Source organism: Sarcophilus harrisii, chromosome 3 (assembly GCF_902635505.1).
Source record: "Sarcophilus harrisii chromosome 3, mSarHar1.11, whole genome shotgun sequence".
NCBI classification, from domain to species: Eukaryota; Metazoa; Chordata; class Mammalia; order Dasyuromorphia; family Dasyuridae; genus Sarcophilus; species Sarcophilus harrisii.
The window spans coordinates 589259961-589286195 of NC_045428.1; the positions used below are offsets into that span (position 1 = coordinate 589259961).

At 55.6% G+C, this 26235-nt stretch overlaps 2 protein-coding genes across 5 annotated transcripts; both read right to left on the minus strand.

Moving 5' to 3' along the window:
- Positions 1–794: 794 nt before the first annotated feature.
- On the minus strand, positions 795–7245 carry TIMM50 (translocase of inner mitochondrial membrane 50). The gene is made up of 11 exons (XM_031963114.1): positions 6731–7245; positions 4177–4318; positions 3982–4013; positions 3734–3755; positions 2957–3015; positions 2598–2717; positions 1993–2097; positions 1762–1860; positions 1432–1588; positions 1082–1188; positions 795–987 (listed from the first exon to the last, which is right to left on the minus strand). Exons 1-11 carry the CDS (start codon positions 6884–6886, stop codon positions 886–888), a joined length of 1101 nt encoding a protein of 366 aa, XP_031818974.1. The 5' UTR covers positions 6887–7245; the 3' UTR covers positions 795–885.
- Positions 7246–7790: 545 nt separating this feature from the next.
- SUPT5H (SPT5 homolog, DSIF elongation factor subunit) lies at positions 7791–19967 on the minus strand. 4 transcript variants are annotated; one of them, XM_031963116.1, is made up of 30 exons: positions 19779–19967; positions 18260–18364; positions 17452–17617; positions 16692–16757; positions 15905–15916; positions 15347–15416; positions 15115–15183; positions 14955–15020; positions 14618–14648; positions 14451–14519; positions 13530–13781; positions 13008–13097; positions 12837–12907; positions 12136–12241; positions 11729–11822; positions 11515–11651; positions 11280–11435; positions 11042–11188; positions 10823–10969; positions 10624–10749; positions 10413–10497; positions 10211–10324; positions 10010–10112; positions 9755–9882; positions 9497–9602; positions 9233–9391; positions 8819–8981; positions 8464–8667; positions 8215–8310; positions 7791–8112 (listed from the first exon to the last, which is right to left on the minus strand). In XM_031963116.1, exons 2-30 carry the CDS (start codon positions 18341–18343, stop codon positions 7969–7971), a joined length of 3261 nt encoding a protein of 1086 aa, XP_031818976.1. In that variant the 5' UTR covers positions 18344–18364; positions 19779–19967; the 3' UTR covers positions 7791–7968. The 4 variants fall into 4 exon arrangements, with proteins under 4 accessions (XP_031818976.1, XP_031818975.1, XP_031818978.1 ...); XM_031963115.1 differs by having other exon boundaries at positions 17452–17620; XM_031963118.1 differs by lacking the exon at positions 15905–15916.
- Between the last annotated feature and the right edge of the window lie 6268 nt (positions 19968–26235).

A 26235-nucleotide genomic window follows, 5' to 3' on the forward strand; every position in this document is an offset into this window, starting at 1 on the left:
CCAGGTGAGTGCTTTACAAATATAATCTTGCTCCTGAATCACCTTAGGAGGCAGATACTGTTATTATCTGCATTTTGTAACTGAGGAAACTGAGGCAGAAGGGACACATTAGGGAGTTTCTAAAGCTGGATCGAAACCAACTTCCCACACGAAGAACCTGTTCTATCCGCAGGCCCTGATCATCTCCCCAACGGTCTCTCCCCATTTCTGTTGGGGGTTACGTGAGTTCTGGATAAGCTTTCAAAGGCTAATTTTCAGGGAATTCCTAGATTTTGCAGTTATTTAGGCATTTTCTCCCCCCGGGCTGGGGCTGTAAGAGGAGCACACCAGATGACCTTGGGGGGTTTCTCTGGGGTCCTACTGGGCTGAAGCTGTAAACCCCTGGGAAGCAATGGGAACCCCTCATGGTCCAAGCTTATTCCTTCAATTCCTTTCTCAGGGCGTGACAGCCGACATCTCCAGGGTTAGCTGGGGCACCCCTGGCACTCCGGGACCCTGCTCCTCTCAGCTGCCCTGTGGGGCCCACCCAGAGCCTGCCCAAGGGGTACAAGGCACATACAGGGTCAGAAACCTTTGACCAACAGAATTGGGGCATCTCTGAGCGGGGAAGGACCTTCAGGGCAGAGAAGAGCCAGCCAGAAAAGGGGCAACTGAGGCCGAGAAGAGAAGGAACTCGACCCCAGTCATTCATGCAAACGGCTGAGCTGGGCCCAGACCTCATATCTCCTGAGGGAGCCCCCGATAATCTCCTCTCCTTCCCCTGCGCCCCAATAATGAGAAACCTTCGGACAAGGTGGCTCCAGGACAGACTTTATTGTCAGGCTGAACGTGTCCCAGGGGAGGGGCAGGGGGCCCCCAGGGCCAGGGAGGCAAGGACAGAGGTGGTCAGGGCTGCTTGGATCGGGGCCAGAGGCGGCTGGTGAGAGAACTAAAGAAAAGGCTCTGTTTGGTGCTCTTGGCCAGGTCAGCCATGCGCTGCTGCTCCTCCTGGGGTGGGGAGAACAGGGTGGCCCCCGGGCCCTAGAGAAGCCCCACCCCTCCCCCCCCCCCCCCCAGTCCTCCCGGCTTCCCCCCTCCAGACCTGCTCCAACCGAGACTGCCGCTGCTTGAAGGCCTCCAGCGGGTCGTCCTCCAGGGCATAGTTTTCTAGGACCGTCCGGACGTCCTCCACACCATTTAGAGCGATGGCTGAGGGGAGGGGGAGGGGGAGGTCAGGTCCCCAGGCCAACACCCTCAGTCTGCAAACGAGGGAACTGAGGCAACGCGGAATTCGAACCCGGGCTGTCTCACTCCCCCCTCCTTCCACTAAACCCGGCTGCCTCTAGGGGGATCAAAGGTCTGTGTCTGGGCTCAGGGCAAGAGCTGATGGAGAAAGCCACAGGGCAGGGGAGGCAGGGGGAGAAGGGGGAAAAGGGGCAGGGGGCAGCTCACTCTTGAGGAAGGCAGAGAGGTCGAGCAGGGTCCGGTCGTCAGAGTTCCCGTCCCAGGGCCGCAGGGCCACGCCGTTGTTGGGCTGAAGCCGGAAAGCCTCCTTCTTACAGTCGACCACAACCACGCGGGCTGGGTCTCTGTTCAGGCAGGAGATGTCCTGGGTGGGGGCGGGAGAGCATGCTGGAGAATCCGTCACCGTGTGCACTCCCCCCTAAATTTCCCAGCCACCTTCTGGGCACCCCCTGCAGTCCCCATCGCCGTCCTCTGCCTTCCTGGGGGGCCCGGGCCCTCCCTCCCCTCCCTTGGTGCGAGCATAGCCCTCGGCGGTACCTTGATATGGTGCCCATCCATGTAGCGAGTGGCGTCCCGGAAGAGGCGGTAGGAGATAAAGCCGTGGGGGTCCACACTGTCAATGAGGGGAAATGCTGTCTGGGAAGGAACACGGGGGTCAGTGTCTTATCTTGCCCAACCCCACAGAGGCCAGGGGGAACCCTCTCCTAGCACCAGGGGGGCCTGAGAAACCAGGCTGCCCCCTCCCCCCGCCCATGCCCCCCTCCTCACCATGCCAGTCTCGGAGGTGAAGATCACAATCTCGTACAGTGGGGCCAGCTGCTGAAACAGGGTCTCGATGCCCGGACGCTTCTTGAACCGCCAACCGGTGGCCAACTGCAGGAGGCAGGGGGCTTGTCAGGTGACGCGAGACCCCCAGGGGGCTCTGCTGCCCACCTCATCTCGGGCACTGTGGCCCCTGTCTGGTGGGCCCCTCCCAAGATCCCCCCGGGTCTTTTATCGATGGCGTCAATTCTTTGGCACTAACACAAACTTAGCACCCAGCACACAGTAGGCACCTAATAAATGCTTATCACTCAGCAGACTGATCGACTACTTCTGGTCAGGTCTTCAGTATTTGTTCTGGCCAGAAACTTCACCCCCACTTCCCCCTCCCTGACCCTATTTGTGATGAGCTCTTGGGACTCAGAGGCTGTCCCCCAGTCACATGGGGGGCCCTCACCAAGCAGCGCCCCCTTCCTGGGGGCAGCAGTGACTCCAGGAAACCTGGAAATCCCCCCAAAGCCTGGATGCTAGGGCTCCCCAAAGCTCCAATTCCCACAGAAACTCTCAGGCCCACCCGCCCCAGAGAGCCCACTCTGGGTCCCCCAACGCACCGACCACTCGGGGTGTAGCAGGACCCCCGTCAGCTCCAGAACAAGCGTGTATGGAGGCTGGTAATATGGCTCTCGAAGAGGGTCCGGCAGGAGGCAGGGGCTAGTAGGCTCAATGATCATCTGTGGGAGGGGGAGTCACGGGAAGTTTGGGGGGAGTCACAGGAAGGTCGGGGGGGACATCTTTGAGGGGCCGGGGGAGCATCTCGGGGCTGCACGTGGGACAGGACATGAGGGCAGGGAGTCTGGGGGAGTCCCTGCCTTTGAGGCTCCTGGAAGCCTTGTGGGGGCCCGGTGGGAGGGAGGAGGGAGAGGAAGGAGCTGGGGCAGGGGAGCCTGGAAAGGAGCGAGGACCTTCCCACCTGTCGATAATCCTTAAAATACTTGTACGTCCTTCGGAGCTGCTGAACCAGCACGGGATCTGAGGGGAGAAGGGAAAGGCCCTCGCCTGCCAGGCCCCAGGAAGCCCGGGACCCGGACCAGGAACCAGCACCCCCCTCCCCCTCCAGCAGAGGAACAAGCCCAGTGAGGAAAGAACATCAGCCCAAACCAAGCACCCCGCTCTCTAAGGCTTGGTGGGAGTCGCACTCTGTCCCCCTCCCCCCCAGCTATGCCCCTTGAGAGCCCAGAGCACCCTGGGCTGGGCCTGGAGGGGGGTGGGGTGGGGAGGGGCAGATCAGGACATGCCGACACCTGCGGATGGAATGGGGGACACTGGATGGCTGAGGGGGTCAGGCACCTGGGCCTAGGAGGGGCTGAGTCCTCAATAAGGGAGACATTCCTCAGTCCCCAGGGGGGCTAGAGAAAAGACAGAGAAGGCATGTGGCCGGCCCCTCCCCCAAACCCCCCTCCCCTCTCCCCCATCGGGCTTGCCTCGACCATCTGCTCCTTCTGAGGCCCCCCAACAACAGGACAGCCAGAGGCGAGGAAGATGGGAAGGGGTCTTTGTCTACCCCCCCCCCCCCCAGGCCCTGCAGCTGCCCCCAACACTCAGGGGAGGGGCTGAGCTACCAGATGGGCTGGGGGAGGGGCTTCTGGACAGTGGAAGCAAAGAAAGAAGGGGGAAGGACCAGAATCCAGAGGATTTGGTCCCCCCAGCTTCCACCCCCTCCCCTGCTCCTACCCCCATGGACACTCACCATTGTCAAACTCATCCGGAATCTGAGGAGAAGACACAGAGAGCGTCGGGGGAGGGGGGCCTTGGGGGAGGACCCCCAAGCACCAGGAAGGAATCAGGGGACCCGGGGTCCTGGCCCCCTTGGGGCTCTGTCTCCCTTCCTGCCCCCCCTTCTCCCCCTGGGGGAAGGACATCAAAGGGACCGGAGGAGGAGATGGGCGGAGGGCACTTCAAAGCCAGAGGGAGGAGCGGCCGGTGTCTCCCGCTTACCTTTTTGCCGTTCTCATCCACCGAGTTGTTTCCTGGGACAAACAGGAGGGAGGGTCAAGAGATGCCTGTGGCCCCCTCCCCGGGGCCCCTCCTCCTCCCCCTTCCCCCTCCCTGGGCCCTCTTCCCCTCTCCTCTCTTCCCCCCTCCCCGGGCCCCCCCTTCCCCCTGACCCCAGGCCTGGGGCCGACTGCTCACCGAAGACATAAATGATGCTGATGGCCCCCCCGGCCCCGAGGAACCCGGCCACCCAGATGGCCAGCCTCTTGGCGTAGCTGGGGCCCGGCTTCTGCTGCTGCTGCTTCCGGTGTGTGGGCAACGGCAAGTCTTGGATATGGCTCTGGAGGAGAAACAGAGCGGGGGAGCCTGGCGCGGGGGGCGAAGGGACCGGCTGGTGCATTTAGTAGGTGCCCCCGTGTGCCAGGCAGAGCAAGCCTGCGGGAGGCAGTGGGCAAAGAGCCGGGGGTGATGGAGAAGGGCAGGGAAGCCCCCAGCCCGGCCCCATGTAAGCGGGGGCCCCTGCCTGCGGCCCTGCTGTTCAGCCCAAGGAGGGTGGGCCGGGCCTGAGGGACCAGGAAGAGCAGCTGCCGGGAATCCCCCATCGAGAGCCGGCTCGGCGGCCGGTGACAGGGCTCCGGTCCCTGACCCCAAGTCCAGCTGGACCCCGGGGTCCCTGAGACCCCAGGGGAGTAATCCCAGCCGCCAATCCAGGAAGCGAAACCCTGAAGGGACCTTTGCCCCTTTGCCGGTGCCAGGCCCATACATATGCCAAGGAGGTCACTGATAACTGGGAAGGGCCCGGGGGTGCCGGGGGTCACCCGTGTAAAAGCAGAGAACCAGGGAGAAGGTGCCCCTCCCCCCAGGCCCAGCAGAGCCGGGGGGGAGGGTCCCATGTGACCTGGGGCAGGACGTGCCCCCACAGCCACCACCTCAATAACAGAATGGCCCCAAAGCCCCGTCCCCGGCAGCGGAGAGCCCGGCCGGGCGCCCAGGAAGGGGCGGGCCTGAAGGCAGCCTGAAACGCAACGGGGCTGGGGGCCAAAGACCTGAGTGTGCCCGATTAGGAATAAAGGAGGAGTCAGCATTTATTAGATGCCTGCTGTGTAGCTTCATTCCCTAGGAAGGGAGTGCTGTAGTTACCCCCTTTTTACAGATGAGGCAACTGAGGCCTCTGTGGGTCTCTGCGGGAGGGAACGGGAGGGCTAAGGGGGTGCACACCTGGCCCAAGGAGGCGCATGGCAGCCAGGCCAATCCGGGACCCCCGGAGGGCTCAACGCCGCCCAGCCTTGAGGGGGACACTTAGCAGACTGGCCCAAGCCCTTCCCACCTCCCCCCCGGGGGCTCCAGGCCTTTGCCCAGGCTGCCTATGGTGCCTTCCAGCCTCAGGATGCTGCTGCCCCACCCCCAGCCAAGGCGCTCTCCTTCTCTCCCGAGGAACTGTGAAACAAAGGGTTCCCACCAGGGGAGAGGTCAGCGGGACTGACAGAGCCGGGAGGGATCTAACTTAGGCCGGGCCAGGACCCGAACCAAGGCCCGAGAGGGACCGAGGAGACCGTGGTTACATCCGGTTTGGCGTCGATTTAACCCTACAACAAGTGATGGTTCCCAGGGGTAGAAGGCTCGGTGGGCGCTCAGTGGGGGCATCTAGGCCAGAAGCCCGAGCCAGGATTCAGTCCCAGAGATTCAGAGGGCAGGGAAGGGGCGCGAGCTAACGGCCGGGCCGGAGGCAGCAAAGGGTGTGGGCCTTAACCCCCGGCTGCCCTTGTGGTGGTCACTGACTGAGAGGAAGCTGCCCCCGAGACCCCGAGGAAACCGAAACAGAGAACACTGCGTTTTAGAGAGAATGTTACGCTGTGCCCCGCACGCTGGCACAGATACAGGCCTGGGGCCCAGGGGGCCGAGTCCCTGAAAGGTTTGGGAAAACAGATTGGGACACTGGGGGAGGGGGACGCTGGGGGTCGCCAGGGACATTGGGGGAGGGGAAGCTGGGGGTCAGGACACCAGGAAGGCTACAAGAGGGGACCTAGGAGACATGGGGGAGGGGAAGCTGGGGGTCAGGACACCAGGGACATTGGGGGAGGGGACGCTGGGGGCCAGGACACCAGGGACGCTGGGGGAGGGGGGCATTGGGGCCAGGGACACCAGGAAGTTGGGGAGGGGGAACCGGGGGGCCGGGGACACCAGGACATTGGGGGGGGACGGGGGTCAGGACACCAGGAAGGCTACAAGAGGGGACCTAGGAGACATGGGGAGGGGGCTGGGGGTCAGGACACCAGGGACATTGGGGAGGGGACGGCTGGGGGTGGGAACCAGGGACATTGGGGGGGGAAGCCGGGGGGTCCGGGACACCAGGGACCATTGGGGGGAGGGGGTTGGGGGGGCCAGGACACCAGGGACGCTGGGGGAGGGGACGCTGGGGGTCAGGACACCAGGGACATTGGGGGAGGGGACGCTGGAGGTCAGGACACCAGGAAAGCTGGGGGAGGGGGGCATTGGGGGCCAGGACACCAGGGACATTTCGGGGAGGGGAAGCCGGGGGTCAGGACGCAGGGGATCCCGGCAATAGGCACCTGGGGGCGGGGCCAGCAGCTAGGCCCTAGGTTCCACGTGGGATCCAGCCACGCGGGGGCGCGGGGGCGGGCGGACTGGGCTTAGAACCTGGCCAACCTAGAACCCACCCTGGCTCGCGCCGCACCCCCCCTCCCTCCTCGCGCCCCCCTGCCCGCTTCCCGCGCGCACGCGCAGTGCTCACCTGTCCTGGGCCGCGCGGCGCGGTCACCATCCGCGCGCACAAGGACCGGGGCCAGGGCACGAGCCCGAGCTGGGGCCGCAGCCGCAACCGCAGCCGCAGCCAGTGCCCGCTCAGCAGGCGTGAGGGCAGCGCCACCGCCGCCACCGAGGCCGCCATCTTGCTCGGACGCTACCGCCGCCGCCTCCAAGCCCCGCCCGGTTCGACCCGCCCTCACGGGGACCAACCAATGAGCTCACGGAGCGGGCCCGCACTCTGACCAATGAAGAGGCACAACTCCTCTTTTCCCCGCCCCTTCCAGAGCAGCCAATGGGCTTTGGGAAGGGCCTCCGCTTCCACCAATGAGAGGCCCTCGTCTTCTACGTTTCTCCCCCTTCCGCCACTTCGGAGCTCCCTTCTCCCACCCCTAAAACACCTGCGTGCTGGTAGCATGAAGTTGGTCGCGACGGGACCCAGAGAGGATCAAAAGAGCTTCGGGCGGCCGAAGCGAGCGCGCGCGCGCACGTGTTTGCCGGGCGCCGGGGCACGGATCGGGCCCTTCCCCCGCCTGGGCCGCAGCTCCCGGGCCGGCCCCGCCCGGCGGGGGCGGCCGGGGCGGCCGGGCGAGGGAGGCGACGTAGCGCGTCCGGGGAAGGCGGCCGGGCAGCGAGGGCGGCGCTGGGGGCCGGGAGGGGCCTTGGCCCCGGGGAGCCCCCGAGTTGAGGGAGAGGCAGAAGAGACTCCCGGACGAAGCCGTGGGGCGGGAGAGGAGGGCGCAGGCGCGCTCTGGGGCCGCCCCTTAGGCAGGAGGCCGATTTGGGGGAGGAGCCACTTACAGGGACAAGGACATCAAGGGAGATCCACAGGCCAGGAGGGCGCCCTTGGGCCCACGATCTGGGCCACTAAGAGGTGCCCGCGGAGGCCCGTTTGGGCACAGGCGGCAGGACAGCGACCACACGGAGAAGGGGCAGAGATCCCGAGGAGGGGGCTCCCAATCTTCTGGTCTCCCCCCCCCCCCCCGGACCTTCCCCAGCTCCTTGTCCCCTCCCCCTCCCCCAACCCTTCCAGACTCATGAGGACAGTAGTGATCAAACCATTTTTATTCAGAGCACAGACGGGGCCAGCTGGGTGGGGGCTGCCTGGGAGGCTCCAGGCCCTGCCTTGGGCAGTGGGAGGCAGGCAGAGACTCTCCAAAAAGGGACAAACAAAAATAGGGCGGGCTAGGTCTCCCAGGGCGGCTGGTTGGGGGGCGTCTGGCTCCCCTAGGCTTCCAGGAGCTTCCCCAGGAAGCGCAGATTGAGGATCTTGAGCTGCTCGTCCAGGTCCATGCGCACGATCCCGTCCTCCCCGTCAATGCTCAGCAGGTCGCCGGTGGCTTCCCGGTCCTCTCCCAAGATCACCTTCACCTGCAGAAAAGCACAAGGAGCTAGATCCCATTTGGGCCTGGGGTGCATGGGAAGGGGCTGCCTTGTGGGGAAAGGAGGCAAAGGACTCCCTGATGCCCTCACCTTGTTGCTCTTGGTAGGAGTGATGGGCTCCAGGTGTTCACTAGAGATGCTGACCACCTTCTCACTGTCTTTCAAATACACGGAGCACATGCCACCCTGGGGGGAAATAGCATCCGACAATCAGTCCCCCGCCAGGCTCACTCTAGACCCGAGTCCCAGCCTCAGGAAACCCACTCCCACCGCCCACCTCCCCTTCAGCTACTCCCCAGAAATAGGCGCCCCCTCGAGCAGCCTCGGGCCCCTCCTTACCGTGACGCTGCGGATGACGCCCGTCTGTCCCACCACCTGGCTGTCCAAGTAGGTGTCTCGGACCTTCACCTGGATGTCTGTGGTCACCCAGTCACTGGAGTTCTGCTCAATACCAGAGCCTGGTGTGTGAGGGTTGTAGCCACCAGGGGATGGAGCCCCAGGGGTCATCGGACTGTAGCCCACTGGACTAGGGCTAGGACTAGCCTAGAGGAAGAAAGGAAAGGAGGATGCTCCAGTTAGTTCAGCTATGGTCTATCGTCTGCTTCAATAAACGCTTGTGAAGTACCTACTGTGCACCAAGTCCCTCAGGGATCTCAGCCCACTTCCACCCCAGCTCTTGTTCTCTGGTCAGCACCTGGTACGCCATGGGCGAGGGTGTGGGGTGGTAGCTGGCCGGTGAGTGGGTGTTCTGGTAGCCAGCAGGACTCGGTGCCACCTGATGGTAACTCTGGGGGCTGGGCTGGTAGGAGCCTTGTGGTGAGGGAGCTGCATAGGGTGAGAACTGGTCTGTGTTGTACCTGGGGAGAGGCGGAAAGGAAGCCCCAGCTTAGTCAGCGGTCCAGCATGGGACCACGTCCCGTTATCTCCCCTCCTGGGTTTTCAGCTGGGTTGTTAAACATTTGTGCAGCACTGGGGGAGTCCTGCCAACAGTAAAGGCAGAAAAGCCTGGACAAGGACCAAGGAGGGGGAGGCCCCAAGACAAAAAAACCGAAGGTCGGGAATATCTGGGTAAAGCGGGAAAGGTGGGTGGGTGGCCCTGCTCACTTACATGGCGGGGGTTCCAGGAGTCTGGGGGTTATACTGCGCATTGACCTGTGGGGATGAGGGGTCTGGATAGCCTGGTGTCTGTGGGTTGGGGGTCCCACCATAGGCCTGGGGGGATGGCGTGGGCTCATCATCAAAGGCATACTCATACTCTTCCTCTGCCCTGCATGAGGAGAAAAGAAAGGACAGTTGGTAAGGGGAAGTGTTTTTGCCCTCTCACATGTCCCCACGGCAGCTCCAGAGCCCCCCGCCTGGGATCAGGTCTTACCTGGATGGCGTGTTGGGGTTGTTGGGGTCCCAAGCACCGCTCTGGGCTGGCGTGCGGCTGCCATCGTGAAGGGGTGTCTGGGAACCGTAATGCGGAGTGCGGCTGCCTGCATGGGGGGGGCGGGGGGGGCAGAGAGTCCTTCAGATCCCACCCCAGCCCCCTATGCTCGAGTCAGCCTTGAGGGCAGGCGACCGTGCTGACACGTCCACCCCCCTTCTTTTCCCGGCCTCCTGACAGCCCCAGGATGAGGGGACTCACCATCATGCAGAGGGGTCTGTGAACTGTACATGGGGGTCCGGGAGCCTTGGACATACATGGGTGTCTGAGAGCCATACATCGGGGTCCGTCCATAGGCGGAAGTCATGCCCCCTGGACGCCTGGAGCCACTGTGGGCAAACACAGGAAGGCGGCGTGAGAAGAGGAGATGGACAGTTAATGGACAAAGGGGTCAGGACTCCAGACAGGGAGCATAAGGGACTCTTCCCAGGCCCAGACCCTCCCCCTCCTACTGACACAGTGGTGAGCCGCTGGCGATCCACAGAGATGGTCTGGCAGGTCGAGTGAAGCTCTACTCGGGCTGTAGACTCGGTGGCGTCCTTCACCACCCCAATGTAGCCTGAGCAAGGAAGGAGCAGAAGGGATGGGGGCCATTCATGCTCTGCATCTTCAAGAGCCGTCCAAGATCCCTGCCTCCCAACTCTCACTGAGTCTCACCTTTATAAGGCCCCTGAGAGATGCGCACAGTCTGTCCTATCAGGTCGTTATCTCTCCGGCCACGGCCACGGCTCATCCCCCCACCGCCGGCGCTGCCAAATCCTCCCCGCTGACCTAGGAGAGGAGAGGACCAGAGATCCGTCTGTCTTCGGCCCACGCTGCTCCACTGCTTCCATCCATCCTGGCCCCCCATCCTGCTCACCTCCAGCACTAGGGTGCATAGGACTGCTGATCCGAGGGCTCATCGGAGCAAAGCCCCCCACGGTGAAGTTGGTGACATCTCTAGGCTAGGAGAGAAAGACGGGGGGCAAGAGATGGGGTGCCTTTCCCCGTCCTCCTCCCCCACTTTCAAAATCTCCATGGCACGGGGGCCGCCCTGATTACTCCTCCAAGATGGTCTCCAGCCCCCCTACCTTGGAGCCTCCTGCCAACACCAAGTGGCGGGTCTTGCAGACGAACATGCCACCGTTTTCCACCAGCTTCTTGCAGTGGAGAAATGCAAATCCCCGGAACAGATGCCTGATCTCTCCTTCTCTGCCCTGAGAAGACAGCCAGAGTCAATATGGCCCTGGGCTGCCCCCACTTCCCTCAGGTGCCCGGCCCCATCCTTACCGAATGGGGGCCGTCGATGACCTTCACGATGTCTTTGACGTGGATGTTATTCTGCTCCGAGTCCAAGGCCACGGCGAAGCGGTTGTCCTTCTTGCGAGTCACTGCCTGGTGCCGCACCGTCACCACTTTTCCATACATGTTTAGGACCTAGAGGGGGCGGAGGGCAGGGTGAGTGCCCAGAGAACGGTGGGGCTCCCCCCTCGGCCTCCCCTCACCTACCTGGAAAGTCTCCCGCTCCAGCCGAACGATGACTCCCACGGTCTGGGGATCCAGCTGCACCAGCTCGCCCCACTCGTGCTGGCCCCCCACATCCACGCCTGAGGCCGTCTCAGAACAGAGCTGCAGGTCCCTGGGAAGCACTTTCAGCTGTGAGGAGAAACGAGGGAGGGCAAAGGTGATGAAGAAGGCACCCCTGCCAGACCCTGCCCCCCCCCCCCCCATGCCCCACCACCCCTACCTCGTGCATGGTGAGGTCAGAGAAGAGGATCACAAAGTTCTCCTCAACACGCACAATGAGGCCCGTGTCGCCCTCGAATCTCCCAGCAATCACTTTCACGTGGTCCCCCATCTTGAAGTATTTCCGCAGCTCCTGGGCTGGGAACTCGAGCATATCCTGGGAGAGTTGGCCAAAGGCTCGTGAGGACCGCTGCTCCCTGCCCTGGGAGCCCCCCCTCCCCGGCCCAGCAGCCCACCTTCAGGTCCTCGTGCTTGGGCATGATGGTGATCTTGTTACCGTCCACACTCAGGATCTTGCCCTGGAGGTTGATCAGCTCACCTTCGCACACCTCCACGTTGTCCCCGGGCTGGAAGTTGTGCTCTCGTTCCTTCCCTAGAGCAGAGAGGGAGGGGTGTGATGGCAGCAGAGGGGGGCGGAGGTCTCCTACGGCCCCAGGGCAAGGTTCCTACCTGTGCTCTCAGTCACCACCTCCAGGTCAATTCCCTCTGGCTGGTCCTCAAACTTTTCCAGCTCTGACAGCGTGGGCTTCACACCCTCTGTGATCTAAGGAAAGAAGAGGGACGGAGGCGTAGGTCAAGGAGGGCCACCAGCTGCCGAGTGCATCCTCACCCTGGGGAGCCAAAGGAAGAAGGGCCCAGAGCGCACAAGAACGTAACCTCTTGTGTGTCCTCCAGGAAGAAGGCCTGGCCTTCAGAATCCTTCCCTGCCTTGGGCGATGGGATGAGGATGGGGACATGCAAGTACTCATGGGCCCAAGCTCCAGAAGCAACCCAACAACGTACTGGGCCCCGAGAGCCCAGAGCCTGAGAGGAATGACGCCACAAGGCAGCCTGGCAGCCCCCCGGCAGACACTCACCACTGCTGACATCGCGAAGCTTTTGAACAAGAAGCCTTTTCGACTGTAGCGGTTCCCCTCAAAGATCAGAAAATCTCCATCAGAAGCCACGTCTCCTCCCAAGGAACTAGAAAGGAAAGACCACAAAGTGACAGAAAATGAGGGGAAACCCTCGAGAGTTCCTCAGGGGAGCACAGCAGCCCTCGCCAAGGAGCAGCCTGGAGAGCCTCCCTCCAAGGCCATGGCGGCCTGAGGGAAGCTTCTTGAGGGATTCACCCTAAGCCTCATCTCTGCTCTCCTCAGGAACCCACACGCCAGCCTGACCACGTCAGGAAGCATTCCCTAAAATGGGCTGCCGAAGGAGGCCGCCCCTTCCCCGTCATGGGCCTCCTCCTCCCAGTGGGTGCAGGAGGACTTGTTACAGAAGAATAGTTGCCCTCCTGCTTTAGTCTAAGGTGACCCCAATGGGGCCGGACTGGCCCAGGACTCCGGGACACACAAAGAGCCAAAGGAAGTTCTCAGACTGGTGCGGGGCGCAGCAGTTAGAATCCTGACGGCCACCCTTAAAACACCTTCTGCTCTTTACAAAGGCCAAGGGGAGGGAAGAAATTGCTGAACTGACCTATTGGGGGGGGGAGGGGGATCTGCAAAGCTGGCAGGAGGGGGCAGAAGCAGGAGGTCAAGGGGTAGCCCACAATCAGTTCCCAGAGGATGAATTTTACCGTATTTTTTCAGCATCAAACAATCGCTGTGGGGGTCTCTTGAACTTCTTCCTCTTGGCAAACCAGTCTTTCTGTGAGGACGTAGTAAGAGGGCAGGGACAATGAACACCAATTCTGAATGCAGGGGAACCCCAGGGCTGAATCCCCCCAGGCCCGCCTCAGCCTCCCTACCAGACTCATTCGGGCTTTGATGCGATCATAGTCAATGCGAGGAATCATCTTGAGGGAGATGGTATTCTGGCTGGGCTCTACGTAATCCACCTGGAAGGAGGGGGAGACACGTCAAGGAGGCACCCAGGGCTGCCTCCAAGCTGCCTGGGACATGGTGGAGTCTGGATTTCTGGCATCCAACACGTGAAGGCTACATGATTCTGGGCAAGTCACTTCAGGGAGCCCCTAATCTGTACAATGGGCTCATTATTCCTACATTTTCTCCCACCATAAGTTTGCTACAAGACCCAAAGGAGAGATGGAAAGATGTTTAATTTATCCAAGTCCAGGAAAACCGCCTCATGGCAGAGCTTGGGTCAGACTACGATCACTTTCCTTGCACTTTTCAGTCTGCCCTCCCCCCATGCACCAGCAAAATGTAGGGTCACCACCTTGCAGGCCCAACCCCTGGCACAGGCTGAGTCTTCTGACCGCGCCAGCTTAGGGGGCACTCCCAGGGACACTTCCCCTCAGCCTCGGTACCTGGGCGATGTCGTCTTTGTAGATGCCCCTCTTGAGGCGGACCCAGGACTTGGGTTTGAGGTTGGTGACCTCCTTGACCACCTTGAGCACGTCCGTCATTTCCTTGATGGGCACCATCTGCTGGTTCCAGTAGCCCAGGCGCAGGTTGCCCACCCCCTCGATGGCCTGCTTCACGTGCGTCTGCTTATAGGCTTCCACATAGATGTAACCCTTGACATGTTCTGGAGCCACCACTGACTTGATCTGCAATGGCTGTGAGAGGAAACACCTCCTGTGAGACAGCAGTCCAGGGGGAGGCTATCCCTGCCTGCCTGGGCCAAGGGACCCTCCAAGGACTGACCCCTCACCCCCAATCCAGCATTTACTCAAGGCCCCCTTCAGCTCTGTCACCAAATCATCAGTCAATCTAGTTAATCATCAGCCTTAGAAGCCTGGGCACAGGGTAGGCACTCAGGAGACACAACTGCCTTCCAGAAAAGGTACAGTCCTCTGAAAAGCCAGATCTGAATAAGCTCCTTGAGCACCCCATGGGAGGAAAGCAAAGCGGGCAGCCCCGTTGGTTAGACGGGGGAAGAATGAGTTCTCCCAGGCTGCATCCAGGAGGGCACTGCGTGCCAGAGCTCCTGAAGGCCTCCCCCAGCACAGCAGCAGGGGGGCCTCCCCCACCAAAGCCTAACTGTTCACTATTACCCCAAACTTGGGGGAAAGTCACAGGGGACCTTTTGGGAGCAGAAACTTCTTTTGAAGAAGGAGAATCTTACTCTCTGTACCCTAATCCAGATTCCCCACCTTGGGGTACCATAGAGAGGGATAGAGGGAATAGGATCCCTGACCACCTCGTCCTCCATTACTGACTATCCCCTACCAGGAATATCACCCCCTCCCCCCGCCCCCGGGCCCTTCCCATCAACCACTACTTACTGTGTCTGTGAACTGGTAGGCAATGAACTTTCTCATGAGGGCAATCGCCGTGGCTCGTTCCTCCCCAATCTAGGAAAGACAATCCAAGGTAAGACAAGGTCGAGAAATAAATGGGCCTCTGCCAGCCCCCCATGGCTCAATCCCATTCTCCAGGCCAGGAGACTCACCTTACATTTCACAGTCCACAAATTGGGGTCCCTGAAGAAAGAGAAAGGGGGCTATTCCTGAGGTCCCACCCCTCACAGGAGAGCTCCCTCCATCACCTCCCCATCTAGAAAGTTCTCCTCCTTTCCCCCATGGGCCCAGCCCCAAATCCACCCCTCTTTCCTGACCCTCTCACAACCAGCTCATTCCCGCCAACGACCCAAATCGGCATCCCAGAGGTCTCTGCCTCCATGCCCTCGGCCTGGCCCAACAGGGCCCTGGCTTGTCTCTCAGGGCCATCAGTTCCCAGCCTGGTCCCCGAGATCCCTTCCACCATGCCTTTCTTCCAACCCTACGTACTTGACCCCAGGCAGCAGCTGCTGTTGAGTGATGTCATCTGAGAGTTCATCCGATCCTCCATACACACTGTGAGGAGAGAAAAGAAGTCAAACTCAAGAGACCCCAAGTCCAGCCCCCTGGCATCCCACCTCCCTGGCCCCCGGGCCTTGCCCCAACTTACGTTTCTCCCACAGATGATTTAGCATATTTCTTCATGTAATACTCGCCCAGTTCCTCCTCTCGCTGGTCCCTGTAATGGGAAAGCAAATGTTACCCACGAAGTCGCAGGATTGAGACTGGACTAGAAACCGTCAGCAGCTACATTTTACAGAAAAGACCTGCCATGGTCTCCAGGGCAGCAGAGCTGAGACTGACTCCAAAAGCTAAAGCCCTGCTCCATGCTCCCCAGTTACCTCCAGAGATTCTGAAGGCGCCGGGCCCCAGAGCGGTCCTCGTCCAGAACGACATTGTCAATGTTGGATGCTGCAAGGAAGACCAAGAGCCATTGGGATAGAAGCTCGGCGCGCTGGCGCAGCAGCGAGTGAGCAAGGCAGGGGATGGGAGAACAGGATGACCTGCATCCCTGGCAAATGACTGCTGAGCTCAGCTGGGGGAAGGAGTTGGCCAAAGCACAGCAGCTCCAAGTTGGGTAAGGGGGTGAGAAAAGCTGGATGGTCATCAAGGCTAAGAAGTGCCTTGAGCTTGGCCAGCCCTGACCTGGCCAGCCCATGGGTGCCTAAAGCAGACACCCACAGGCTAGCTAGCTGGACCGTGGTTGTCCCTGATGCACACTCCTCAATAAATACACACGAACATCCCAGAGTCCTAAACTGCAGACAGACTTTTCCCTGGTACTGATGAGCCCCAGACCAGGGTCCTCCTCCCTCCCCTGCCATCAGGAGGCTACGCTGTAGAGGGGACAGCAGGAGGAAGGGGAAGGGTTGGGGGGGTGAAACACCCCGGACTCTTACCTTCAATCTCTTCTACTCGGAGGAGGTGGAGGTGGTGGTGGAGGTGGTGGTGGTGGTGGTGGTGGTGGTGGTGGTGAAGGGCGTGAGCAGACACAATATGAGCCAAATTATATCAGCAAAATCAACCAAGGTGGGATGGGATCAGGCCAGGGAAGGGACCAGGAATAAATGGGTAAAGGAACATAGGAAGGACAAAATCAAAATTGAAGGCGAGGCACAGGGAAAGCCGAAATGTATGAATCGCACAGCACAAGAAAACAAGGGGAAGGGCTGGGGGGCAGCTTGGGGTGGGCCAAAGGGCACAGGAAGAGAAGAGAAACCCAGAGAGGGAAGATCCACCCCCAATCCCCAAATGACACCCCTTTCTAGGAGGAAAGGGTTCCAGTACTCCCAAAGTCCCCCAATATACCCACTCCTAAGCCCCCCCCCCCCATTCATGTGCCTAAAAGAAATGGATACAAGAGCTGTCTGTCACAATAGCAAAAGAAAGAAGCAGGGTGGTAGAGGAAGGGGATGCAGAACAAGGGGAGAGAGGTTTTTGGGCCATCCTCCCCCGAAAGGGCCCTGTCTTAGACTCTCAGATGCTCCATCTTCCCGATCCCCCCTCTACCCTTTTCCTTCCCCTTCTTCCTCGACCCTCTCCAGGGAAGTAGAGGCCAACTCATGATCCCCACCCCACCTACCAGACCCTGCCCAGCTGAGCCCCAATCCAGGGGCCTCCCCAAACCCCCCCCCCAGCCCAGCAGAGCTGGGGGACACAGGAAGCTGGCCTCTTTTTGCCACTTACCTTTCTCTAGAATGTCCTCCGCTCCATCTTCCCACTGGTCTTCATCTTCATATTCATCATCCACATCTGAAAAGGTCCCAGAAGGAAGGGGACTGAGATTGGGATGCTTTATATCCCACCCCCCAGAAAACCCAGCCCACTGAGAACCAGGGGAAAAAAGGGGCTGAAGGTCTTCTCCTGAGCCTGGGCCCTGAGAGCACAAGGGTCCTGCCGCGCGTTCCTGAGCCATGGACCCCTGGGCAGTCTGGGAAAACCTACTACTTGCTACTTGTGTAAAATACAGAAAACCACCAATTCTATGGAAATACAAAAGTCATCAAATGTTTTTAAAAATACGTGCACATTTTTGATTTCCTTCACAGGCTAATTGTTCACTATTTCAAAGTCTGATTCTTTTTGTTTTGGACATGTATACTAATATTATATAAATTAAATACATATTTTAACATGTATTGGTCCACCTGGCATCTGGGGGAGAGGGTGGAGGGAAGGAGGGGAAAAATTGGAACAAAATGCTGTAAAATTACCCATGCATATAACTTGTAAATAACTAAAAATAAAAACATGTGCACAGACAACAGGTTCAGAGCATCAACTTTAGCAAAAGGAACAAAGAAACAAGCCAGAGTGATTTGGGTTCTGGGCAGTGTCCACGGAACTCATCTCCCCAAATTCAACATTTTCCAGGCACGTGGGAGGAACCCAAAGCGAGCGCAGAGCTCAGGCCTGCTCACCAGTGTGGGCCCATGCCTCAACTCACCAGCTTCATCCAGGATGAAACCCCCATGTCTTGGCTTTTTAGGGGGACGGTCATCATCTTCTTCCTCCTCCTCTTCATCATACTCCTCCTCTTCTTCCTCTTCCTCCTCCTCCTCAGGCTCCTCCTCCTTTTCACTGCCTGCCACACTCCGTCGCTCCTCCTCTACCTGCTAGAAGGATGGAGGTGATGATTGGGGAGACAGAAGAAAAGCATTATCCAGGCCCCCCACCCCCTAGGCCCGGGACAACAGCGGCCAAGGTGTCCGTACATAGAACCCTGGAGCTAGGAGGGTCTTCAGAGGGCCCGGGGTCTCAGGGTGAGGGAAGCCGGAGCTGGCCCTTAAGACAAAGCCCCCCCCCCGCCCCCCCAACTCTGTTTTTGTTTTAATTTAAATTTTTTTCCCTGAGACGATTGGGGTTAAGTGAGTTAGTCACACAGCCAGGACGTATTAAGTGTCTGAGACCACATTTGAAGCAAATGTTACCCATGAAGTCTCAAGACTGGGACTGGACTAGGAACTGTCAGCAGGTTTCCTGTGACTTCAGGGCTGGTGCTCTATCCACTGCGCCACCTAGCTGCCCCCAAAGTCCCCTCTCTAGATAAGGCCCTCCCCTCCCCCGCACTGTGAGGGACCCCCCTTCCTCCACCAGTCACAGGCCCGGGCCTGGGCCAAGGGGCTGCAGGTGCAGGAGGGGATCCTTCCCAGGATGCTCTGAGGCCACGATGAGCAGCAAAAGCTTCGGGAAGCCAGCAGAGGGGGCCGGTGAGCAGCTCCAAAGGTGGGGTCCCCCACCTTCCCAACCCTCACCTCCACCTCCTCCGCCTCCTCGCTGCTCCGCTCACTGTCCTCCTCCTCCTCCTCGGAGAAGTTGCTGTCATCACTGTCAGACATCTTCTGGGTCTTTAGGTCAGACTGGGAGGGGGAAGGTCTGAGTCAAGGCCAAGGACTCCCCCAACTGTGGCAGCTTCAGCTCTCCAGGACCTCATCCCGCCCTGCCCCCCCCCCCCGGGGGCCCTCAGCCAATCCTCATGCCCCTTCTGTGTCCCATTACCCACAAATCCCCATTTTCTGCCTCCAAACACACAAAGGAACCATTGAGGACCTCCCTGCCCCCCCATATGCAACCCCTCTTCCTCCAGGCCCAAGGCGCCCCCTCCCCATTCTGGGCTCCAAGTACAAAGAATAACAGCCAGACACAATAGGAGCAAAAATAAACACAAAGTAATCCCAAACTATGGGGGAGGGGATGTTGACAACTGGGCCAATCAGCAAAGGCTGTCCAGAAGGGGGAGGGGAACCTTTTGGGGAGCAGAGGCCAGAAGGAGGCCCCAAACTGAGATTGGTCAAAGCGAAAAGGAGGGGGGAGGGTCCTCTACACTAGGAGAGTCGGGTCAAGGGTCTTGGGGGATGGCCAAGTGTATCATCTCCAAGAGGGGGTAGGGGGCCTGCACCCCCACCCCCCATTCCCCTTCCCTTCCGTCACCCCAGGGATTCTCCTGGACCCGCACCCTGCCTCGTAAGCGCCTGCCTCATATGCACCCCCCACGCACACACACACCAGGGCAACAGGCTGTGACACCATCCCCCTTGCACACTCCCCTGCACACACTTACCTGTAAACTGCCCCTTTACCCACTTGCTCTTACCCTGAGCTTACTCTGGCACACTCCCCATCTCATCCTAACAGGCTCCCCTGACACACTCGTCCTTGGGGAATAATACACTTCTCCTTACACTCCCCCGACACACTTGTCCCCACACCCCCATCCCTCTCAGGCCCCCCTGACACACTTATGTTTACACTCCCCCTGACACACTCACGCTTGCACAAGCACCCCCGCGCGGTCTCCCTGACACTCATGTTCACACTCCCCCTGACACACTCACGCTTGCACAAGCACCCCCGCGCGGTCTCCCTGGAACCTCTGTTTTACCTCCCCTCCCCTGACACACTCACGCTTGCACAAGCACCCCCGCGCGGTCTCCCTGACACTCATGTTTACACTCCCCCTGACACACTCACGCTTGCACAATCGCCCCGCGCGGTCTCCCCGACACACTCATGTTCACACTCCCCCTGACACACTCACGCTTGCACAAGCACCCCCGCGCGGTCTCCCTGACACACTCATGTTTACACTCCCCCTCCCCCTGACACACTCACGCTTGCACAATCGCCCCGCGCGGTCTCCCCGCCACACTTAGGTTCCCCCTCGCCCAATCGCCCCCGCGAGGCCCCCGCCACACGTATTTTCACGCTTGGCCGAGCACACTGGGCCTCGCCCGCCGCCCCGACACGCCCGGCCCCTCCAGCCGCGGGCCTCACCCCCGGCGGCTCGGCGTCGCTCCCTCCCGGGTGGCGCGGCTCCGGCTCTGGCTCCGGCGGACGCGACGTCAGACGAGGCGGCGGCGACGGCGACGGCGGCGGCGGTGACTGGGGCGGCTTCTCTCTCGAGAATTCGCGAGACCCGGAACCGCGGCCGCCACCTTGGGGAAGGCAGAAACCCAGCCCGACTTCCGGCCGGAGGGCGCCATCTTGGGAGAGGCACGGGCACCGGATGTGACGCGCTGCCAGGAGGCGGGCGAAGACGGCGGGGAGGGGGAAGGTGGGACCGAGGAGGAAAAGCGTCCGAACGGGCGGGGAGCGCCGTGGGCGCTGGAGCGGGGGGGGAGGGGTGCCCGGGACGCCACAGCAGGGCCTAACCCCGGGGGGCCCGGAAGTGCCCCTTCTGGGTGCACCGCTGACCCGGGTCCCTACCTTCGGGCCAAGGAAAATGACCACCCTACATTTCACAAAAAAGGAAACTGAGGCCGAGAGTGTGACTTCGGCCAGTGGGGACCTTTCCGCTCCTTGGAGCCCGTGGCTTTGGGGCTGGTTTTTTTGGTGATTTTTTGCATTTTTTTTAGCGAGCATTTTTTTTTCTCCCTTCCCTTGCATTGGAAAAAAAAAATTTTTGTAGCAAACTTTCCTACTCAAGCAAAACAAAGTGCTGCAATCGGTGTCAAAAATGTACATCTTTTAAAAATAGTATTTTGCTTTTCCAAGTACATATAAAAATAGTCTCCAACATGGCATTTTTGCGAGATTCTGAGTTCCGAAGATTTTTCTCTCTCCCCTCCCCCAAGCTCGCTATCTGTTAGGGATGCATAATTATTTTAAACATGTTGCCATATGAGTCACTTAATGGGAAAAAAAATCAGAACAAAGGGGTGTGTCTAGCCGGCAGCTGGATGGTGCAGCAGATAAAGCCTTAGTTCTGAAGTCCCCAGGCCGCGAGATCCAACCTAGCCGCAGACACTTATCACGCGATCCTGAGCACGGCACGTAAGCTAGATTGCCTAAAAGAAAAACAAAAGAGTAGGTCTCCGAATTGCAAGTCCTGAATTTCCTGTCACGAGGGTGGTCAGTCTATCAGAGGTTTAGTCTCTCCGATGCTGTTATCATGATGTAAAGTAATGTTTCCATTTAATTCTCCATCAGCTTGTACAATCCTGTCTCAGAAACTGTCTTGTCATTTCCTGTGGCTCCCATTGATAGGCTTGTGTGCGTTCTTCTCTTCCTTTGACTTCTTTGGGGAGTATCCTGGGTATGGAGCATGTACAATTTAGTGACTTTAGGGGGATGGATCCACACGGCCTGAGCTCACAGCTCTACCAAGAGTGCATCAAGAGTCCATGTTTTCCTGAAGCTCCTTCAGTATTTGCCCTCTTTGCCAATCTGATGAGGATGTGGGTTGGAACTGCAAAGTTAAATTTCTTAATTATTAATTTGGAGCATTTATTTTTCCACAAAATTTTCTTTTTGATAACCTGGATTTTTTTTCCCATTGAAAATTGAGTTTCATATCCTTTGACCACTTATCTATGGGAGAAAAGCTCTTGTTCTTATGGATTTAGATTAATTCCTTGTATATCTTAGAAATGATATCAGATACATTTTATGCAAAGATTTCCCCCCAATTAACTTTCCCTTCTCATCTTAATTGAATTGATTTTGTTTGTGCAAAAATTCTTTCATTTTATGTCATCAAAATTTCCCTTTTTATCTTATTTTGTTTCATCTCTTTATCTTCATTTTAAAATTTTTTCCATCCACATTTGATCATAAACTCTTTCCCCAAATCTGAAAGCAAATTTTCCTCGTTGCTCCCCCAATTTGTTTATGTGACATTTTCTATTTTAACACATAAATCCATTTAGTGTTGAAATTATTACCTTGATACATGGTTTGACGTATGGGTCTAACTAAGCCTGGTTTCTGCCAAACTTCCAGTTTTGCCAGTATCTTTTCCCAAATTATAAGTCTATAATTATTACACCAAGGTTATTCGGTGGTATCCAACTCTTCATGACCTCATTTGGGAATTTTCTTGCCAAGGACACTAGCATGGTTTGCCATTTCTTTTTCCTGCTCATTTTACAGATGAGAAAACTGAGGCAAAAAGGGGAAGAGAGTTACCCAGCATCAGCTAGTCAGTATCTGAGGCTGGGTTTGAACTCAGGAAGATGAAATTACCTGACTCCGGGCTCAAATTTCTAATACAGTACCAAGTAAGAGTGTTGATAATAAACTTTATCCCTGATCTTACTAGAAAAGCCTCATGTTTATTCTCATCACATATAATATTAACTCTTGGGGACAGCAAGATGCTATTTACCATATTAAAGAATCCATTTATTCCTATATCCTTTAGTATTTTTAACAGAAATGGGTGTTGTATTTTATCAAAAGCTCTTTCTGCATCTATTGCTGTAGTAGTATGATTTGTTTTTTCTTGTTCTTCATATGGTCTATTATTTAAAATTTTCTTACTATTGAACAAATACTGTACTTACAGTAGAAACACAATTTGGTCACTGAAGCCTCTGTCAATGTTTTCTTCCAAATTTTGCATCTATATTCATTAGGAAGTTGCCTATAATTAGCTTTCTGTTTTGACTCTCTTTGGTTTAGGCATCAAGACCATACATACTTGTATAGTAGAAGAGATTTGTTTAGTATCTCATATTTTCCCATACTATTAATATTATAAATATATTTTGAAATTTTTGAATCAATCAATAAACATTTATTAAGCAACTATTATTCTCAAGTACCCGTCAGTCCTTGCCTTCAGGGAGCTCATCTAATGGAGGAGAGAATATGTAAAGAAATATATGCAAAATAAGATATATACAGGATAAATAGGAAGCAAAAATTAACTGAGGGAAGCTGGAGCTTAGGAGATGTTAGGGAAGGCTTTCTTTTTTATTATTATTATTAAAGCTTTTTTATTTACAAAACATTGACCTTGGAAAACCTTTTATTCCAAATTTTCCCCTCCTTCCCCCCACCCCTCCCCTAGATTTTCATACATGTTAAATATGTTAAAGTATATGTTAAATCCAATATATGTATTCATAATTACAAAATTATCTTGCTACACAAGAAAAATCAAATCAAAAAGGAAAAAATGAGAAAAAATAAAATGTGAGCAAACAACAACAGAGAGAGTGAGAGTGCTATGTTGTGGTCCACACTCAGTTCCCACAGTCCCTCTCTATGTGTAGATGGCTCTCTTCATCACAAGATCATTGGAACTGGTTTGAATCATCTCATTGCTGAAGAGAACTACGTCCATCAGAATTGTTATGTATGATGATCTCCTGGTTCTGCTCATTCACTCAGCATCAGTTCCTGTAAGTCTCTCCAGGCTGCTCTGAAATCGTCCTGCTGGTCATTTCTTTCTTTCTTTCTTTCTTTCTTTTTTTTTTTTAAATAGCCTTTTACTTACAGGTTATATGCATGGGTAACTTTACAGCATTAACAATTGCCAAACCTCTTGTTCCAATTTTTCACCTCTTACCCCCCACCCCCTCCCCCAGATGGCAGGATGACCAGTAGATGTTAAATATATTAAAATATAAATTAGATACACAATAAGTATACATGACCAAAACGTTATTTTGCTGCACAAAAAGAATCAGACTCTGAAATATTGTACAATTAGCTTGTGAAGGAAATCAAAAATGCAGGTGGGCATAAATATGGGGACTGAGAATTCAATGTAATAATGGTTTTTAGTCATCTCCCAGAGTTCTTTTTCTGGGCATAGCTGGTTCAGTTCATTACTGCTCCATTGGAAATGATTTGGTTGATCTCCTTGCTGGGGATGGCCTGGTCCATCAGAACTGGTCATCATATAGTATTGTTGTTGAAGTAAATAATGATCTCCTGGTCCTGCTCATTTCACTCAACATCAGTTCGTGTAAGTCTCTCCAGGCCTTTCTGAAATCATCCTGTTGTTCATTACTTACTGAACAGTAATATTCCATAATATTCATATACCACAATTTATCCAGCCATTCTCCAACTGATGGACATCCATTCAGTTTCCAGTTTCTGGCCACTACAAAAAGGGCTGCCACAAACATTCGTGCATATACAGGTCCCTTTCCCTTCTTTAAGATCTCTTTGGGATATAAGCCCAGTAGTAACACTGCTGGATCAAAGGGTATGCACAGTTTGATAACTTTTTGAGCATAGTTCCAAATTGCTCTCCAGAATCTGGTGGTCATTTCCTTTTTTTTTTTTTTTTTTTAATTTATTTATTATTATTTTTTTATTTAATAGCCTTTTATTTACAGGTTATATGCATGGGTAACTTTACAGCGTTAACAATTGCCAAACCTCTTGTTCCAATTTTTCACCTCTTACCCCCCTACCCCCTCCCCCAGATGGCAGGATGACCAGTAGATGTTAAGTACATTAAAATATAAATTAGATACACAATAAGTATACATGACCTGGTGGTCATTTCCTAAGGGAAGGCTTTCTATAGAAGATGGGATTTTAGTTGGGACTTAAAGGAAACCAGGGAGGTCAGTAGGCAGGTAGAAGAAGTCTGCAAAGGTAGGAGGGGGCCAGATTATGAGAGGCTTTGAAGGCCAAATAAAGATTTTGTATTTGATCCTAGAAGCAATAGGGAGCTCCAGGAGTTTATTGAGTGAGGGTAATGGCTCGATCAGGTCCATGCTTTAGGAAGATCACTGGTGGCTGAATGGGGAATAGACTGGGATGGGGAGAGTCCTGAGGAGAGAACCCCCTCCCCCCACCAGTAGCAATGGCAATAATCCAGGTGTGAGTTAATGAGGGTCGGCAGTAGGGGAGGGGCAGTGTCAGGAGAGAAATTAACAGGCCCCAGCTTTGATGGGGGGAGAGGGGAATGAGGTCTGTTCAATTTGTTTTTCTAAGATTATTTACATTATTTATATTCTCTACTTATTCTGTTAGTCTGGGCACTTTGTATTTTTGTAAGTATTCATATAATTTCATTTGTCAGCTTTCTTGGCATATATTTGGGCAAAATAATTCCCTTTATTTTTTCTGAGTATTCTCCTTTATCATTTTAGTTACTGGCAATTTGGTTTTCCCATTTAAAAGTTTCAATGAGATTGTTTTTATTCCAGTGACTAACGAGTGCTGATTTTAGTAATTAAACAGGGTTTTGCTTTCAATTTTATTAATCTCTTTGATTTCTGGAATTTTTATTTTGGCGCTAATTTGGAGCTAAATTAAATTCGGTGGTTTTCTAAGGTTTGTTTTACTTGCTTGCCCATTTATTCAACTGTCCTCCCTTCTGTTGATCTGTGTTTAGAAAGATCTATTTTCCCCACAGGGCAGTTTTAGCTATATCCTAGCAACTTTGATATATTGTCCCAGAGTGGTAATGAAGTGACAAATCATTTCCATGATTTGCTCTGACTCATTCTTCGGTTCCCAATTGATCCCATTTGCCCTAAGTTACTGAAGGAAATTTGTCATTCAATGGTCAATAAAGATTGTGTTCCATATTTCAGCACTGGCGTATTAACTTTGCACTAAAGCATGAGTCAAAGTACCACCTTCATCCTGCACAGAGCCATAAATAAATTGATCATTGATGAATTGAGTCACTTTGTCAAAGCCCTACCCAGAAGCTCTGATCCTACTTGGGGAAATGAAGAGATGAAAGGGAAGAAACACTGAGGAAGTTTGGCCTCCCTTGAGTGATGGTGATGTGAAACTTCCTAGCTTATTTTCAGGTCAGTTCTCCCAGACCTGTCTTGAGGGCATAGACTGATGAGAGGCGGAAACCCTTAATCAGGTCATTCAGCCTCCATTATCTCAATGACATGAGGCAGAAATTCTCTATCAAATCATGCTCTCAGAGGCTGCGGTGCAGGGTATGAGCAGTTAAGTCTTCACAGATATTGTCAAAACAGGATGGAGGGTGAAATATCTGGTTAAGAGATCTCTAACCAATCACGGTGAGTCCGTGAACTGGCTAAGCAGCCGGTCCTGACAAAGGGGCCTGGGTGCACAGGCTAGGGTGGATACAAGGTGCTTAAAGGGGACTGCAAGTTGCCACTTTGTAATCCGGGCCTTGAAGGGTGGCTTGCTGGCTCCTACATTCAGCGTGTCTCGCCTGGGAGAGTCAGCCTAAAGGCGTTACACGGCTCCCGGATGAGCTTGCAGCTGGGGAAGCGGTGGGTTTGCTCCCCAACCCTGCTGCATCCCAAAGGGCCTTTTTGAGACCATCTAGTTAGCGTCTTTTGGGGCAAACCTGAAAGGAACTTTGTTTTTTCAGAGTATCTCTGGGACAAACTACACATCCTTGTGACTCCCGGATCCTGCTCCCCCTGAGCTATAAAGCTATAAAGTGTCATTTGGTATGGCCGCCTTTCCTATTTGTACTTGCTTGAGCCTATGAAACTACTTCACATAAGACTCGCCAATCTTTGTAACCTGTGATAGGCACCTA